Here is a 19,402-nt window from a genome sequence, read left to right as displayed (position 1 = left end):
AACTCCACCCTCTCCCTCACCCAGACATGGGACACTGATACCCACTATAAGGAAGAATCCCATACCAATGGGCTTTGCGATTTGGATTATATTTATTCTTGTGAAAGGCAACACTTACTAATTATGTGATCCTGAGTCATTTAGATTCTCTGAGGAAGTTTCTTCCTCTAATAAGGCTAACCTTGGTACCGTTATTTCTTAGGGCTGTGAGAAAAGTGCTTTATAAATCTTTTAAAAAATTAATAGTAACATAATAGCTGACATTCATAAAACATAAAGTGTTTTACAAACATGATCTCCTTTAACCGTCATAGTAATCCACAAGGTAGGTTATATAGGTATACTTTCACAGATCAGGAAAGTAAAGTTTCGAAAATTGTTATCCATTGTCTCATAGGGGAAAATAAGGAGGAGGAGAGACAGACTTGTCATGTATAAGAAATGAGATTTCATAAAATAGGGAATAATAGTAGACATAAAGGAAATGAAAGTCACTCTAGGTATCCCTAGCCACTAAGTCACCAGTAGAATGTAAGGGGAATTTTGTTTAAAGACAAGAGTAGTTATCCTCTGGCACAATGCTTGGCATAAAGTAATTTAGTTTGATTTAATAAACATTTATTGAATGTCTACTCTTGTCTGTCCTTCATTCTCAAAGAAAACCAACCTCAGGAAGGTGATGCCAGGACATGCAATGCAAGTGAGCTGGATTGAAGTGAGGGAAGGCTGTGCAGTCACCTGCCTCAGTTTCCCCTCCAGAGTTCTTTGGGTCCAGTGGCAAGATAGGGATTAGGACAACTGGAAATGGCCCTATATGCAAATCCAGAGTAAAAAGAAACCATTCTTGCCCTCAAGGAGCTTACATTCTCCATCTGTCTGGCTGTCAACCTTGCCTAGGTTTGCCTCCCTTCTCATCTCTGGACAAGATGTTCTCTGAGGTCACTTCCAGATCCAGATCTATGATCATTTGGTTCTTTCTTAATAAGGATGGGGATAAGGATGGGATGGAGCCAAGATGACAGAGTAAAAGCAGGGACTCTTTTGAGATCTCCCAAATTCCCCTCTAAATAGCATTAAAATAATACCTCAAAATGAATTTGAAAGCAGTAGGACCAATAAAAGGACGAAAAGAAATAATTTTCCAATATAAGACAACTTAGAAGTTTGGCAGGAAAGAGTCAGTCTCACTGGCTTGGCAAGCCACCAGCTGGCCTTGAGGGTGACTGAATCAGCAACACCAGCAACAGCTTGGAATTCTTCAGCCCATAAAATAAGAGGATTGGAAAACTGGTTAGTTGATACTGGAAGTAGGATTCTGCTTCATTGCCCCTAAGTGGTGCCAGGTCATGGTGCCATGGTGAGGAGGAACACTAACAGGAATGAGGGGCTGGTCACAGTTCCAAGGCAGAAAAGAGTTTTTATAGTTTCTCACAGACTAGAACACAGACTAGCAGAATAGTGACCACATCTCCTTAGATCATGCTATCATGGAAGAACTAAAGATTCACACATCTTCAGCATCAGGTCTGAAAATGGCAAAACAAAAAAAAACCCGAAGCTTGGGACAGTGTCCCCTCCACTCCAGAAGTAGAGCTCAATTATAACAAAGTTAAAAGTCAGGAAACAGTTTAGAAAAATGAATAAATAAAATCCTGATCATAGAAAATGAAAACATTGACAGGGGAAGATGAAAACACAAATTCAGAAGATGACAACAATGTCAAAATAGTTACATGAAAAGCCTGAAAGAAAAAAATGCGAATTGGTTTCAGATCCAAAACAAGACTCCCTAAATGAGCTCAAAAAAGGATTTTAAAATTCAACTAAGAAGTAGAGGAAAAATTGGAGGGAAAAATTTAAGTTATGTGAGAAGATCATGAAAAGGATGCATGCACACACCCACCAAAAAAAATGATTGAAGAAAATACTTCAAAAAGACAGGCACAAAATTCCACTGAAGAGAATTGGGAAGCAGAATTGAAAAAATAAATTAATGACTCTGTGAGACATTAAGAAACAATAAAACAAAATCAAAAGAATGAAGAAAATGTGAAATACCTCAGGGGAAAAAAACAACTGGCCTGGAAATTAAGACTGAGAAGAGATAATGTAAGAATTATTGGATTACATTACAGTCATGATTTAAAAAAAAAGGTCTAGACATGACATTTCAAGAAATTATCAAAGAAAACTAATATTTTATAAACAGAGAGTAAAATACAAATTGAGAAAATCCATTGATCACCTCCTGAAGAGAGATCCCCAAATTAAAACTGCCAGAAATATAATAACCAAATTCCAGAGCTGTCAGGTCAAGGACAAAAAAACTATAAACAGCTAAAAAATCAATTCAAAAATTGCAAAATCATAGTCAATGTAACACAAGACTTAGCAGCTTCTACATTAAAGGATCGGAAGGCTTGGAAAATGATATTCTAGAGGGTAAAGGAATTAGAATTACAACCAAGAATCCTCTATCCAGCAAAACTTCAAAGGGAAAAATAGATATTTAATGAGATAGAGATCTTTCAAGATGAAAACAGCAGAACTAAATAAAAAATGTGTTTTTGAAATATGACTCAAAAGAAGCATAAAAAGGTAAACAGGAAAAATAAATCATAAGGGATTTAATAAAGTTAAACTGTTTACATTCTTATATGGGAAGAAGGTACTTGCATCCGGAAGAACTATATCATTATTAGGAGAGTTAAGAGGAGTCTGCAAAGACAAGGCACAAGTATAAGTTGACTATGATGGGATGATATGAAATAAAATTAAGGTGTGAAAGAAAGGAATGCATTGGGAGAAGGGAGAAAGAGGTAGAATGAAGGAAATTCTTTCACATAAAAGAGGGGTGAGATTTTACAGTGGAAGGAAAAACAGAGTTGTGGGTTACACTTCCATCTACTTCATAGTACTTTCATCCAAATGGGCTTAGAGGAAATACCTACACACTCAGTTGCGTATAGAAATCTTATCTTATCCACCAGGGTAATAAAAGGAGAAAGGATTAAGAGAAGGGGTTACTAATAGTAAGGAGAACAGATTGGGGAAAGCAATGATAAGAAACAAAACACTTTTGAGGAGGAACAAGGTAAAAAGAGAGAAGAGGATTAACAGGGGAAAGTAAGAAGGAGGGAAATACATAGTAATGATAACTGTGAATGTGAATTGAATGGACTCCACCATAAAATGGAAGCAGATGGCAGAGTGAATTACATGATTTATACAAAAAGGGTAATACTGTTGCTGTTTGTCCTACGAAGACAACCATGACACTGGGGAGGTGATGCCATGACATACAAGTGACTTGGAGTTGAGAGGGGTGAATGTGCCAGGTCACCAGCCTCACTTTCCCCTCCAGAGCCCTATGGAGACCTGGGCCCTCACTTGAGGGGCGAGCAAACCCAGTTTCACACAGCCATTAGGGGCTTTGCAGACAGCTCTCTGTAGACTATGCCACACTACTTCCCATTTTTCTTTTAAGAGTGATCTGAAATGTCTCCCTGTAACTACAACCCATGGCCCGAGTTCTGACGTCCTAGAGAATGCAATTTTCTTTCCCATGACAGCCAAAAAGATTCAAGTTCAAATCCAGCCTCAGAAACTTAGAAACTCTTTCCACATATGAGAAAGGAATTTTTACCTAGTTCTGTCTCACATCTGACACCATTCATGCATATGTCATGCAAAGTGCACACATTGTTCAGAATCAACCCTGCAGTGTGGACACCATGGGACAAGCAAGTCAGAAACACCTCGGATGCACTTCAAGTTTGGTTCTGAATTAACTTTTGGTCCTTGTATTCAGAAATCTTTTACCATTGCCAAATTTTTCGCAACCCTCACATTATGTGACGTTACATGGAGTGGGGACCCAATTTAAGCAACTTTGAGCTAAGTGGTCCTAGAATGTCTGTAAAATGGGAATAATTAACACCTATATCCCAAGATTGTGAGGACAAAATGAGACATTTGTCAAGTGACATCTAAATGCTATGATTATTTTTAAAATACACTAGCTAAGTTAATAAATTTTTAACTAGATTGGAGTCTCAAAATCTTGTGAAATACTATTACCATTTTACAGATAAAGTGAGTTCCAAATAAGACCATGTGATTTGCCCAATTGTAGAGAGACAGGATTTGAACAAGGGCCTTTTTACCTTAAGGTCCAGCATTCTATCCACCATACCAACACAACTCATATTGTGTTTGACATCAACAACTCCCTTCTATGTGAACTACCTTCTAGCCATATGTCCAATACTCACTCCTTCTTCTTGGAGGAGGTGGTTGTATGTGACTTCATTTGTGTTGAGTTTTTAACGAATAGTCTCCTCCTATAAATATAAATCAATACATGTTCCACTATTTATAATCTTAAAAAGCTATCTAGGGTAGGTAGGCAAGAGCAGTGGATAGCACCAGCCCTGAACTCAGGAGGACCTGAGTTCAAATATGATCTCAAACATTTAACACTTCCTAGCTGTGTGAACCTGGGAAAAGTCATTTAACCCCAATTGCCTCAGCAAAAAAAAAAAAAAAATGCTATCTAGCATACTAAGATTAAATAACTTGCTTAGGGTTGTATGCTGTACAGGAGACAAGAATTGAAATCAGGTTTCTCAGATTTTAAGGTCTACTATCTACACTAGGTGTATATTATACTATATATATATATATACACACACACACACACACACACACATATACACACACACATCATAGTATACTTATGCTAATGCGATTTAGGGAGGGCCTAAACTTAGAACTTTACATTTATTCCATATTAATTTCTGAGTTGTGCTCATTGAAAATTTTTTATTTCCATGCTGTTGTACAATAAATTAACTATCCCTAACATGTTAATATGACAGAATTCTACACTTAGGGATCAGGAGAAAAGGGTTCAAAATCCAGGCTCTGATACTTCCCAGCAGCATGACACAAAGTCATTTCCTTCTCTGGAGTCTGCTTCCTTTTCTTTAAAATAGAGATATATTATTTACATTCTTAAGTTTCACAGGGGAAGAAAGCAATTTTGTATCAGTAGGTATATGCACATCTTCAGCTGTCTTCTAGAAATTTAACAACCATGTCTGTCTTCCAAGTCATTAATATAAATGTTGAAAACTTAACAGAAGGCACTTAACTGAGAAGCAGGTTAAGTATGGTAACTACCTATATGACCTTGAGCAAATCAATTCATCTTGTTTGTCTGCTGTGCCATGGGGTAACTCATATTTATACAATCCTATATTTCTAGGTTGGGCATTATAATCTGTTTTACAGATGAAGAAGCCAAAGCTCCAAGATGACTTACCCATGCTCATATAGCTAGCATGCTAACTACAATTCAATCCCAGATTTAGAATTCTTTCTGATCATGCCGTTTCTGCACAGTAAGAGCCATACACTTATAAAATGAAAAAATTAAATCAGATAATTTCTAAGGCCTCTTCTAGTTTCAAATCCATCTTTTATAGTGAAAAGAAGAAATCTTAAGGGCTAAATGAGTTATAAAATAAACCCCCCACAGCTCTTCAATTCCCTTTACAAAGCTCCCATGCTCTGGTTAGGATGGCACCAGCTGCCCAGAGGTGTAATGTTCTTTGGGGTGCGGCTCACTTCTGGTTCCCCACTGACCAGATAAAATTAAGCCATCTTTCCGTAGGTTACCTATATATAGTTTTATTTCTCAATCTTTCCTAACCACAAAAGAAAATCGTAACATGTTGAATTTGACATTAATTACAACCATATTGTCATTTCTTGAGTTCAGAAAACCATAATTACTGTTACAGTATCACTCATCCAGTTTGTGGTATGGAGAAATTTAAGAAAATATCTAAAATGAATGGGCAGGTCTATCAGACTGTAATTTGAATCCATTGTGCAGGTGTAGATACATTTTGCATAGGTGCAGGTTTCATCGCATTACCATTTTGAAACCGTATCTTAAACTTCTCTAACCCATTCCTTTCCAGCTCTCTTTTGTGTATTCTTCCCTATGGGGACTCCTTAAAGGGAGATAAAAGCTCTCACAGGGGTCCTCAAACTTTTTAAATAGGGGGCCACTCACTGTCCCTCAGACTGTTGGAGGGCCGGACTACAGTAAAAACAAAAACTTTGTTTTGTGGGCCTTTAAATAAACTTCATAGCCCTGGGTGAGGGGGATAATTGTCCTCAGCTGCCGCATCTAGCCGCGGGCCATAGTTTTGAGGACCCCTGAGTGTTTAAGCTTTTACACCATAAAAGACTTGTCATTTTCAGGGGGAAAAAAAGCCTTGCTTCAAACACAAAACAATATATGTACCTTCAAGGTTTGAATTTCAGTTTTGTAAAATCTAAAATATCCAAGTAAAACTTTTAAATCATTTTTCTCCATTGGTTTAATAAATGTTGAATTCAAAGAATTTGGATCAAGGTCATAGCTTTGATAGTCATTTCTCTCATCTCCGGCATTCCTGTCTTCCACCAACTCTACTTTTTTTTGCTGTATGGGAGAGTGACCATTAAGTTCTAAAACATTTGTAATTCCCAATGTTTTTTAGTACAAAGGACATTTGTATAATGATTATCATTATATAGAGCTTTATTTGTGAAGTCTGTTACCTTACATAAGCTTTTTATTTAAGGACTGGAAATAAAGATCTGTAATCTTAATACTTGAATAATTTATCTTGCCATACCGGCAACCAAGTTCTAATTTTAAAAATTGTTATCCTGCCTTAACTTCTAGAGTGTGGTTCCAAAATGTGGCTATACCTTATTTAGACATAGCACTTCTCTTTAAAAGTAGCTTTAACATGTAAAGAAATCTAGAGAAACACAAGTACTTCTCACTTTTTAAATGATGAAATGTAAGTACAAAATTGTACTTGAATAAAGTTGGGTGACTTAGAAATTAAAACACAAATTGCTTTAACTCTTGTTTATACAATCCTATACAAAGAATTGTGAAATTACCTGAGAATATTAAGCTATTTTCACATAAACTTGTGAAATGTTCAGTTTACCAATGTAAAGAATTAAAATGTTAGTTGGGGATTTAGTGCAGAGTTTGCTCAATTTGGAGGAAAAGGACCTAGGCTCAGATCCCAGTTACCTGTGTAACCTTCTGCAAGTGGTTAATAACCTTTCTGGGACTCAATTCCTATTCTGGAAAAAACTGAACAACACCACAAAAAAGGTTAAGATTTGGAGTAAATGGCCTCAAAGGTCCTTTAAAAAATTCCAAATTCTATAAATATGCATATTAGATCAGAATTTGGTATTTAGCCTTAAGATGTACCCCAATAGCCTTTTATAATTGTTACAATTAGTTTTATTTTGAAGGATTCAAACCCTACCAATAGTTACTTAATTTGCCTTCAACAATTAAGGTTGTAACCATACTCAAAGTAAAAATTAGGATTATTGGCATATATAGTAATCATAATATGCTAAATGAAATAAACCAATTATTGGAAAAGTATAAAGTTAAATGGTTCTATTTTTAGGCTAATCTACAAATTTTCCATCCCCCCCAATTTTTTTTTAAATAAAATGAACATGATACCCTTTTTTTGCCAAGATTCTAAATAAAAGTTAAACATTAAAATTCCTTCAAGAGGACATCTTCAGTGTTTTGATTACATGATATATTCATATATAGACATATATGTGCCTATATATGGACATATATATAAGTATATTTATATATTTATGTGTGTGATTGAAAAATCAAGACCAAAAGCAGGTGTAGTTTAATGTATTTTAATAGCAAACTTACAGGAACAGCACAGAAGACAGACAACATTAAAAACATGTACTTGCATGTAGGACAACTCAGTTAGAAAAGTATAGTGAATGGATGGAATCTACCGTATGATAAAAATGCTACAAACACCATTTAGTTGCCGTCAATAAGAAATTTACTTTTTAAAAAAATCCAAATGCTGGCATTGTCCAGAAAAATTTAACAGGTTTATTTATAATTGTTATAAAGTTGAATCGTTGAAACTTGTTCACGGAAACATTTTTTTGACTGCATTAATGCTTTATGTCCTCGCATTTATATTCAAAATTCACACACAAATGAAAATGGAAAAAACTTGCCAATACCTGATTCTGTCCCCTATTTTTCCATTCGCAATCATATACTTAGGTACCTTTTGACCCCATGGGAAAAAAATATCTAACGTTCAGAACTACCAATAACAGGAAGAAGAGATTTTTTTCTGTTTTGAGAATGAAGAATGTTTCCCATCATAGTGGAGTTTAAGCACGTTCTCCACGTATGCGGCGTGCTAGCTGGATATCTTTTGGCATGATTGTGACACGTTTGGCGTGGATAGCACATAGGTTGGTGTCCTCAAACAGGCCAACCAGATAGGCTTCACTTGCCTCCTACAATAAGAATAAGAAAAATTATTAGATTTTACATATTCAATAACTAAACATGCTCGGAAAAACTAAAGGATTAGTTGGGGTATAGAAGTCCTCTCATTGCTATTAAAATCTTTCACATAACTTACTTTATTGATATTAACTCAAGTACCAGAACATAAATGAAACACTTCTAACAAAAACCTGACATTTTTTTTTAAGGCTCCTTGAGTAGAAGCTGGGTATATAGTATCCATCTAAAATTAGACTTTTTATTTTGTGACCTTTTAATAGCTAAAATAAGAGACATCTATAACCCGACATGGGAAGGTAGGATATTTAGAGTGAGTAAAGGTCAAGATGTCTAAATGTTAAACTAAATAGATTACAAGTGAGATGATTCTATTAAGAAGTACAGGAAGTGATACAAGTGAGCCTTAAAGATAGCAGCACCAATATAAGAAAATAAAGGAGAATATTCTAAACATAGGAGACAGCTTACAGGAAAAGACATGAAACAAAGTAAGCAGAGATTTGTCTTGGAATAGGTGGTGGGGTAGTTTAATTGGAATCAAATTGTGAAGTTCTTTAAATGTCAGGAAGGAAGAGTTTGCATTTTTATTTTAAAGGTGATGGGTGGGGGAAGAGGCCTTGAGACCTTTCTGAAGATGGAAATGACAGACCTATGTTTTGGAAATATTAGTTTTAGAAAATGAGTGAAGGATAGATTGAAGCTAAGGAAACCAATGAAGAGGCTATTGTAATAGTCCAGGTGAAAGGTTGACAAGGGTGTCAATTAGGTTGATTACGTGAAGAAATGAAAACATATGGGAGATGTTAGATATCTACAGCTGACAAGATGGGGCAAAAAACTGAGCAGAAAGGAGAAGATTAAAGAGCTGGTGATGACTCAAGTTACAAATCTGGATGGCTAGAACCAGTGGTGAACCCAACAGGAATATAAAAGTTAAGAAAACTAGGTTTGAGAGACCAAGAAAACAAGGTCTGTGGCTGGACATGTTGTGAGATGTGTAATGGGAGGGTGTCTAGGTCTAGCAAGTATTAAGAAATGAGGATTGGATACTTAAGATTACAAGAGTCACTAGCAGAGTTCAGCTTTCAAGAAAGTGCAGGGCAGGTTCACAATAATCTTGAGGTTATGGGTCCATTTTTCCCTTTCCTTTTTTTGGGAGGTGGGGTGGAGAAAGAGAGGAAGCAGGACCCAGAAGACAGCACAAAAAGCCATGGGATTCACTTTAAACTACTTTCCAATCTTTCAGTATCCTGCAATAATAATAATAAAAACCATCTTTTCTTACTCTAGGATTCGACCTCCCTTTTCTTCCAGGTCCAGCTCAGATTTAACCTATTTAAGACTATTTCAGTTCATAAACACCTTTCCCTAATCTAAACTCCCAACACTTAGCATTGCCCTCAGAGAAGTGAGGATCAGTAACAAGACATTGCAGATGCCCTTACAAAAAAGGTTAATAACAGAGGCAGTTATGGTTCCAATCTAGGCTATCCCACCTGATGAAAAAGAATGGCATATGTAAAGAAATCCACACTACACATATCTACATAAATCACAACTCTATTATTTACCAGAGAACATCATGAATTCCTCTGGGAAAGGCTAAATAATGCTGCTTTCTACTTAACTTCAAACAGTTGTTTATTTAGTGTAAGTGCTGAGAAATACATTTTCCAGGTCCTTTGATTCAATAGTTATTCAACAAGCACCTAATGGTATTCAAGGTAAATATTTAATATTTTTAAAGTGATCACTGTCCAACATGCATCTACAGCCCTTTTTAATATTGTTGAAACGAATTTCTAAGTAAACCATATATTAGAAGATTAAAGGTTCTGAGATTAAATTTAATAAATTTTATGTTCCTACCATGGGAAGAACTGAGACTTAGAGAAATAGTGTCTTATAGATGCTAGTTTTGTCCATTCCCACCCAATAAGGCCTTGTTCATGCTTATATTTGGTAAAGACATTTTAATCTAGGTTGATAAAGATGTTCACAACCTGCAAAGTAACACTAACGAGTCTGTCCCAAAATCTGCATATCAAAAGGTTGCATTATTAGAATAGCAGCTTTTCAATTATCATTTAACAATAACTAATAAATGTATTTTTCCCCCCAATTTAACTTCCATGTCTTCCTTTTATTTAAGTATTTGATTTGCTCTTCTTATCTCCCAAATAGTCCACTCCAGCCAAACTGTGTTCCCTGAACTCATTCTGCTCCTGGCATCAAGAGAGAGATTATACTTTTAAGAACCAACTCAAGGAAACTTAGGAAACCTTCCCATATCACCTCAGAACAGAGGGATCATTTCCTCTCCTGAGTTACTAATAGCACGTGTAGTTTATCTTTGCTATGTCAGAAATGTTTTATCTCTTCAAATGGACTCTTAAGGTTCTTAAGAATAGGGAAGCTGTCAATCTTTAGTTATTATCAGTATGGGCATATTTTTTTGAGCTAAGATTCCAGAGTATTTGACCCTATCTTTTAATATGCCATTATGCAGTAGTCATACAAACTCAAATTCATAAAATGGTAATGTGGTAGAGGAAGATTACTTAAAAAGCATGTAGCATCTCAGTATCTGTTAAAAGCTGCTGTGTATTCAAGGCAATAAAATCATGTTATATACTATAACAATATGGTTTAAGACCATCTAAAGACTTGTACTGCTAAAGGAAATCTACAAAATGAGTGGTATGTGTGTTGGGGTGGGGGGAAGATTGAGGGGGAGCTGTTAATATATATATATATATATCACAGAAGAAACTTTTCCATATTTCCTTCTAGTTCTTTTAATGACAAGAGCATTGCATTACTATTGATACCTAGAGGGTATGGAACCAGCTGGAAATAAGCCATTCTATTCCCTGGTACCAGGAAGGCCAATGAAATTCAATGCTCTAATATAGAGTACCTAGAAGTTATTGTCCTATTACAAAAAAAGGAAGGAATCAACAACAGATTCCAAGGCGGGCAGGAGAGATTAAAGCAGAAATGTGAATTGGAAAACTTTTCCTTTAATTAAAAGGATCCCCCAGAATTCTCAGGTGAGGAAACTCCCTCTACTACTGCATCTCCACAAAATTACAGTTGTGCAACACAATGAATGGCTGAGTTATAGGTCATAAAGAGGACTTGAATCTACTTTAAGAATACAAACTTTTAATTAGCCCAAATGAAATATTATAAATCTAAATGCTAATTTAGATTGCAAAACATGATTTAAGAGATTACTTGTGCCAATGCACCCTACTTTAGCATGGATAGATATGAGTTGATATTGGCAAATAGAATTCTCATAAGCCACAATATTTTAAATGGAATGAACTACTGAAAAAAAGGCAGTCTCATATCCCTATGAAGCTGAATCTGATGCATAACATAATCTCATGTGTAAGGTATAGCAATAAATATTTGATGAACATTTTTATAGATTAGAAATTTGGTAAAGACATTTTAATCTAGGTTGATAAAGATGTTCACAACTTAGAAAGTAACACTAACAAGTCTGCCCCAAAATCTGCACATCTCCACCTCAAAAGGTTGCATACTTAAGAAGCTATTAGAATAGCAGCTTTCCAATTAGTACTCTAATAATCATATTAGAACTGAAAACATTCTGAATGATCTGTAATTTTTCCCGTATAAAATGACACTTTAGGTCATTATAATTAGTCACAAAAATTTAAAGCTTATTTATTATAAAGTGTTTTGGGAAACAAAGATAATTCAGATGGGTTGTAATTTTTGTACTTTCAACTCACCTAAGAGTTAATGGATGCCTACTTCTGAAATTCTACCAATCAAATGAAGGTTAGACTAACCATAGAAACAGCTCAACCAATTGAATCTCAGAATAAAATCCTCCTATCACATCCTTTTGCACACAAAGCAACAGAATGGCACAGCTACAGCTTTCATTAAAATGTCACAAGTTATGTATGTGTATATAAACACTTTAAAATATATCAAAATTAAGTGAAAACTAGCTTTCCAGAGTTAGTTACACAAGTATTTTAAAAGATGTGATTCCGAGCTTTAATCCAAGAAAAGCCGTTAAGATGTCCATTTAATTATATTAAAAGAATTGGAAAAATAATCTTGAAAATTCACTCATTCTTGTGAATTTATTTAAAGAATACCTTGGTCAAGGTCAAGGCAATAAGCCCATCAAGCCAACATTTTACTCAAATTATTAAAGATTTCAATTAAAATGTCAAGTTGTCATTTCTATACATTTAAAAATGATTTCTGCTCAGCTTTTCAAAAAAGATGCCAAACAATCCAAATGCCTTCTGAACTTATAGAAATTTGAGGTCCAATACTAATTTCCCAGGTTTTTTCTTCTTAAATTTGTACCCCTCAAACAGTATTTTCTAATGCACATATTACATCTTATAGTGCAAAAACAAAACAAATCAAAACAAGAATATTGGATTTGGAGACAAAAGAACTGGCTCTGCCACTTATCAGGTACATATACAAATAATTGTGTTCCTCAGAGCTTATTTTCTTGATTTTAAAGTAGAGATAATACTTGCAAAGTTACTTACCTCACAAGGTTGAATAAATTAAATAACAAAGCATTGAATAATTTCACTGAACTCCAAAATTCAGCGATTATATTCTAATGAAAAATTTGTCTCCTTATCCTTAAGCATTATTTGCTGCTCACTTTCAGAATATCCCCTCTTTTGCTACTCTAAACACAGAATTCTCCTCCTTTTCAGGGCACAGCAATATTTGACATTTATTACATGAGGTTACCAAATCATTTCCAGACATTATTATCTCATTTGGACCTAACAACACAATGAGTCAGGTGTGTACTACGTATATTATCCTCATTATACAACTTTAGAAAACAGGCTTTCAGACACTTTAAAAGACTTGATCATACTGGAATACTTGCCATACTGTTCTAAGAACACACCCCCTTTCATGTTTGAAGGTCATTTTTGGGGGGAGAGATGGGCAGAGTGAGATTCTCAAAGTTATACAAGTCCCTCCAACTTTACCTGCAAAGCACCAATTGCTGCACTCTGGAAGCGCAGATCTGTTTTGAAGTCCTGAGCAATTTCACGCACCAGACGCTGGAAGGGAAGTTTACGAATCAGAAGTTCAGTGGACTTCTGATAACGTCTGATTTCACGGAGAGCCACAGTACCCGGCCTTTAAAGAATTAAACATTAAGTGATGTTAGTATATAAGTTCAAATGTAAAAGACTTAAGAATGTAGTATGAGAAAAATCAATTTAGTTTCTCAAAATCAGATTGCCAAATCTAAAATTCCTATTGAATTAAAGAAGGAAATTAGAATGAGAAAAACTTAGTTGATTCTTCTTAAATAAACCATCTTCCATTTTTGACAAAATATAACCTGTATGACAAATTTTCCCTAATTTTATCAACTTACGTGAGAAGTGTTCAACTATAATGTTAGCAGTTAGAAAGGAAGCTCACTTTACTAATTCAATATTGTGTTCTCATTTTTAGGGTTCAAATCCCATTTTTATTGTTTAACTTTTACATCGAACTCCTTTTTTGCTCATGTTATTTACTTCTGATGTCAGTGATATAGGGAAGGCTATATTAAAGAGATCATCTTCCTAGACTACCACAACTTCTCTACTATTGCACACCCAGTCATGAAGATTAAAATACAAATGCTCTTGACTATACAGAAATTCTTCCAAATGAGGTTATCATCTATTATTTATCAGCAGAGTTTTTATCTCCAATTGTAAACTACTCCCCCCATCAAGTCTTTATTTTAGGCTGAGTGAAAAATTATTTGCAGAGGTTATCTATAATACAGACAACTTCTGCCCTCTAACGGTAGAGGGTTTCAATTACAACTCGGAGTATTTCAACGTTAAAAAGCAAAGACAGATGGAATTGTGCCAATTGGAGTATACCGAAATAATTAACTTTTATGTGTAAAATTATTTAGTATTAAAAATAATTACTAAAACCAATTTCAAAACATACACCCAAAGTATATGCAAATGCCTGCAAATTCATTATTTTATTTTTTACCTTTTGCCTTAAATACTAAATTTATTCATAAACATAATTATTTGGACCATATATATTTTCCTTTAACTCGAATCAGATTATAAGGCATATTTTCAAAATTAAGCTTTTTTTAACTAAAGCCTCTTCCAATAAATGAAATGTACATCTAGGCGTTCAAACATTAACAAAAACAAAATATAGGGGAAAAAATACAACACGGATCTCCTATTGTAAAAAGTTCGCCTTTAATTCACCTTTCCGTTTGGTTAAGGAAATATTGCAACACCAAAGGGGCCAGTCTTTGTCCTAGCGATTTTTATACCTGTAGCGATGAGGTTTCTTGACCCCTCCAGTAGAGGGCGCACTCTTGCGAGCGGCTTTTGTAGCGAGCTGCTTCCTGGGGGCTTTACCACCGGTGGATTTACGGGCAGTTTGCTTGGTACGAGCCATGTTCCTGAAAACTTCTCCTTATACACCTACCAACATTAAAAAAGAAAAAGGAAAAATCACCACATTCAATTGCATACTAGCCCTACCCCCAAATAAATAATTTCCAGAAATAGATATGGTTTCTAACAAAAACAATGCCCACAACACCAGATCCATTTTAAACGAGCTTATTCCTCTCCTCCAGAGACCTGCAACTGGAAACATAAATCGAGGCTCGAGAGCAGACTTCTCATCAGCACCAATCATTCCACTCAAACACCTATTTTGAGTGGCCTCACGACGACCCCCCCCCACCAGCTTTCCACTAATTTCTTTAATTAATGAAAAAATTAACAAGGTCTGAAAATAATGGAGTCACAAACCACAGGAAAGACAGAATCCAATTACAGCCAAAAAAAAAATTTAGAGCCCCCCGCCGAAAATCCCGTCCCCCCCCCCATTTTTGTGCCTCGCAGATATAAAACCACAAATATTATCTAAAAACCTCTTTTTGCTATTTTTTTTTGTCCCTACGCTAAAAATCGAAAAATCGCCAGGGCACAACAGTCACCAAACGCGCTTTTCACTCCCCCCCCCCACAAAGCAATGTCTCCCCGACCTTAGAGGAGCCTCGCATAACAATCTCCCAGTGCCAGCTCGCCAACACTTTAATTAACCCCAAAGAGATAAGCAATACCCCCCTCCCCCCCAGCAGCCCATAAACTTTTGGTTCTGCCTCGGCTCCGGGCTCTTCTTCCCGCATCGGGTCCCCCAGCCCCGCCGCTCTCGCCCCCCAGTGCTCGGCACAACACCAACTCGGCACCCAGACCCCGAACAAAATGGAAACAATCACAAAATGTATCCGATTCCCCCTCCAAAGACACGAAATACTAAATCGGTCCAAAAGACGCTGGCATCCCCCACCACGTGCTGCCTTCCTAAAAGCAAAAGTTTTTTTTTTTTTCCTATTTAAAATGCATTAAGTTTTCATTTATCCGGAGTAGGGGGAGGAAGAAAAATATCCCTCTTTTTAAGAGAAAAATAATAACAATGTTTCCCCCCCTTCTTCTTCTCCTCCTCCTTCCTTTCTCGAAATAGAGGAAGAGAGAGACGGGAGGGGGGAAAAAAATATGGTCGGTGACCAGAGAAAAGAGACAAGATGGTGAAGCTTAGCAACAACTGTGGGGAAGCAGCAAAAAGAGAATTGGCCCGGGCCGGGAAGCAGCGGCGATTTGGAGCCCTTTTCCGGCCCGCAAAACGGGAGCTGGGGCCGGCGGCCGGTAGCTAAGGGGCTCCGCGGGGTCGTGGTGAAGGTTTGGGGCGCGGGGAAGGGGCGGCGAGCGGGATTTTACCGAAGAAAGAGGGGCCGGGGGGCGCGGGGAGGAGGAGGAGGAGGGAGAGCCCGGGCTTCGCCGCCACCGCGGCGGTTGCTGTTGTCGGGCTGAGGCGGAGACGCTGGAGGAGCCGCCGCCGCCGTTGCCTCAGGAGGCGGAGGGGGGGCGGCAAACTCTCGCTCCTCACGCCGATTTCTGGACCAAAAAGTTTGTGGGGTCGGGTGGGAGCGAGCGCGGGTCAGTTCCCCGCGACCTCCGAGGTCCGGTTCTGGGGTTGGCGTCAGGCGGGGCTCGGTCCTGGGCGGGCGGGCAGGGAGAGAAAACTTACCCCCCTTCTCTGTCGGCTTGGGCTCCGAAAGCGAGAGGCGGCCCTAGCGCTGGAGAGCTACGGCGGCGGCGGCAGCGGCTGCGAACACAATTGAAAGATGGCTGACACCGAGGCTATCCCCCCTCAACACCCGCCCGCGTCCGCCCCCTCCGCCGCGTTCCCAGCCAATCACACACAATGGAGGGAAGGCTCGGCCCCGCCCCCTGTTCCACCGTTCGCTCTCCCTCCCTCCCCTCCCTCCGCCTTCCCCTCCTCCCTCTCCTCCTCCCTGCCTTCCTCTCAGTAGTTCGCTCTCTTCTCCCTCCGCCCCTCCCTTGACTTCCCCGGCCGCCTCGCGCTGTGTGTGTGTACAAACACAAAAGACGTGCCGAGGGGGGCCGCGAGGATTCCGAGGCTCGTGCGGCCGCCGTTCCTAACCTTAACCCCCTCTCCCACCATATACACATCCAAACCCACCCCCCCTCCTCCAATCCTTCACCCAACCTGCACACGTCACAGCTCCCCCTCACCACCACCCCCTCCTCCCACCCCGAACCAGGGCGCGGGGCGAGAACCAGGTGGAGAGGGAAAACGAGGTTGGAGGGTGGGGGGTGGGGGGGCTTAAGGCAGAGATCTTCGGAATCGTCAGACCACAAGGAGGCTGGGGGAGGGGAAGAATGTCCGGAGCTAGGTGGGGGGCGGCTCGCCCCGCCGCCCACGCGCCTGTCGAGTAGCGCGCGCGTCCCTAGAGAATTCCCGCCCCCCCTCCCCCAGCAGCTGCAGCTGCAGCAGCAATAACAGCAGCCCGGAGGGAGCCCCCTCGCGTCGGGGGCTCTGGTCTCTACCTGCCTAGGTGGGACCCGAGGGAAAGGAGGGTTGACAAAGTCCACCCCCGCTCTGACCGCCTCCCCTGGGGTAAGGGAAGGTGAAGGGATTCAGCACTACGGAAAGGGGAAGCTTTTCTTATAGATTCTGGCCGGTGTTGCAAGGAGGCACTCGCTACTCTTGGAGCCTTGTCTCCTCCTCTCGTTTTACTGCTGGGCAAACCCAGGCTGGCCTCAGCAACACGGTTTCCCCAATGCGCCCCAGCTTGTCATTGGCAAAAGTCAGGAGGCATCACGGCGGCTTTAACTCCACCTCCTCCTCTCTCTCCTCTCTTGTTCGCTCGCTCGCTGGCTCTCTCCCTCCTCCCCCCAACTTTACATGCTTAACCCTCTCCCCCCAAACGTACAACCGAGCCCCTGGAGCCCGGAGACCACTACTATGCAGTAATCTTTCTTAGTAGCACGGTCGGCGCTCACTAAAGGCTCGGTAATCAAAGGAAGAAGAAGCCGAATGGCACTGAAATTTTTGCGTTTTCACGATATCAAAAGAGAGATGACCCTGGAATTAGAACTGCCACGACCTCTCTCTTTTTCATTCTACACTGTCGAATATCCAGATGCAAGATGGCTGTGTTTCACAAAGCCTTTAAAACAATGTATTCCTATGTGCAGTCAAGTGCTTGGGGGGAGTGGGGGGGGGGGTGGCGGTGGCTGATAGAGCAGGTAATTGACTACCCAGTTCCCTCGCTGGTTCTCCTTCATTTTCTAGCAGCCTTTTTGATCATTTCTCTACTCGGATAGAAAGGAGCCTTCTCAGAGAGGCTGGAGACAATCATCTTCCAATCAAACGTCGTTACTTGTTAGTAGCTTTTTTAGAGTTTGGGGAGAGTAAAAGAGACTGCAGCAAGTGAGGTTTGGGGATTATGTGTCTCGTTTTTCTGCCTCTTCCCTAATATTACTGTAATAGTAACTGCCAGCATTTTTTCTTGGCTCACATTATCCATATAATTGTGGCAGCGTTGATCTGGCCTAAGACAATCTGAGAGATTCCCCAGGTGGTATTATCACAGCACGGAGTGACTGAATGAAGGCTGTGGAGGGAAGTATTATGCAAGCATCCCATAGGATATGCAGAGGGGTAAAACTCACAAAGGGCTCAGATTCCTCAATAACCTAGAATCAGAGGCTTCATTTTAATTATTACACTGAAACAGACATCAGGCATGAGAAATAGAAGATAGTCTGCTTAAATCGAGGTGTTTACTAGAAAGACATTCGGAAAAGGAGGTGGGATTCAGTGACCAATGGAGACAGTGCAATCTAAGTGACTGAATTGAGTGCTAGACAAGGTTTCAGAAAGACCTGCCTAATTCAGCCTCAGACATTTACAAGTTGTGTGATTCCGGGCAAGTCACTAAACTTCGGTTTCCTTAATTGTAAAGTGGGGATAATATTGTGAAGATAAAATGAGATGTATGTAAAGCCTTTAGCACAGTGCCTGGTACATAAAAGACTTAAGAAATACATATTTCCTTCTCTCTCTCTCTCTCTCTCTCTCTCTCTCTCTCTCTCTCTCTCTCTCTCTCTCTCTCTCTCTCTCTCTCTCTCTCTCTCTCTCTCTCTCCCACTCTTCTTCCTTCCTTTTCTCCCTACTTTTCTTTCTTTCCTCGAGTGCTGAACTTGGCATCAAGAAAACCTGGGTTTAAATCAAGCTTCTGAAACTAGCTTACATGCATAAGCAAGCCGCTTACTCTAAGCTAGTTTCCTTATCTGCAAAATTAAAATGCCTGTAGCATCTACCCAGAGGGTTTGTAGGAAGCCTGAGATGAGACATTCTGTGTGAAATGCTCTGGAAAACTTAGAGTAATATACATGTCAATTACTCTTACTGGAAAGAACCCTGTTTTTGGAGTCAGATGACCTAAGACTAAGTTCTGGCTTTGAAATTTGCCAGGTATGTGGTCTTAGATATACTTTCCTATTCCTGTTGAGGATTAGGCTAAACTAAAAATATTTATTAAGCATTTACTATATGCTAGGTACGATGTTAAGTGCTGGGAATTCCAAGACAAAGAAA

At 38.9% G+C, this 19,402-nt stretch overlaps 1 protein-coding gene across 1 annotated transcript; it reads right to left on the bottom strand.

Annotated features, from left to right (window-relative positions):
• Window positions 1–7,745: 7,745 nt before the first annotated feature.
• LOC127559541 (histone H3.3A) lies at window positions 7,746–16,641 on the bottom strand. Its single transcript, XM_051993412.1, has 4 exons — window positions 16,523–16,641; window positions 14,754–14,907; window positions 13,432–13,585; window positions 7,746–8,394 (listed from the first exon to the last, which is right to left on the bottom strand). The coding sequence occupies exons 2-4, from the start codon at window positions 14,879–14,881 to the stop codon at window positions 8,266–8,268; spliced, it is 411 nt and encodes a 136-aa protein (XP_051849372.1). The 5' UTR covers window positions 14,882–14,907; window positions 16,523–16,641; the 3' UTR covers window positions 7,746–8,265.
• Between the last annotated feature and the right edge of the window lie 2,761 nt (window positions 16,642–19,402).

Source organism: Antechinus flavipes, chromosome 4, assembly GCF_016432865.1.
Source record: "Antechinus flavipes isolate AdamAnt ecotype Samford, QLD, Australia chromosome 4, AdamAnt_v2, whole genome shotgun sequence".
Classification (NCBI taxonomy): domain Eukaryota; kingdom Metazoa; phylum Chordata; class Mammalia; order Dasyuromorphia; family Dasyuridae; genus Antechinus; species Antechinus flavipes.
The sequence above is the reverse complement of the archived record's forward strand: the minus strand, read 5'-3'. Positions and strand labels throughout refer to the sequence as shown.

Bases quoted from the DNA above. Each gene is read 5' to 3' on its own strand.
- LOC127559541 (XM_051993412.1), bottom strand. From the start codon at position 14,881: ATGGCTCGTACCAAGCAAACTGCCCGTAAATCCACCGGTGGTAAAGCC. The intron at 13,586-14,753 runs GTATAAAAATCG...AATTCTTTAAAG, and splicing joins AAGAAACCTCATCGCTACAG to GCCGGGTACTGTGGCTCTCC. The intron at 8,395-13,431 runs GTAAAGTTGGAG...TTCTTATTGTAG, and splicing joins CAGCAATTGGTGCTTTGCAG to GAGGCAAGTGAAGCCTATCT.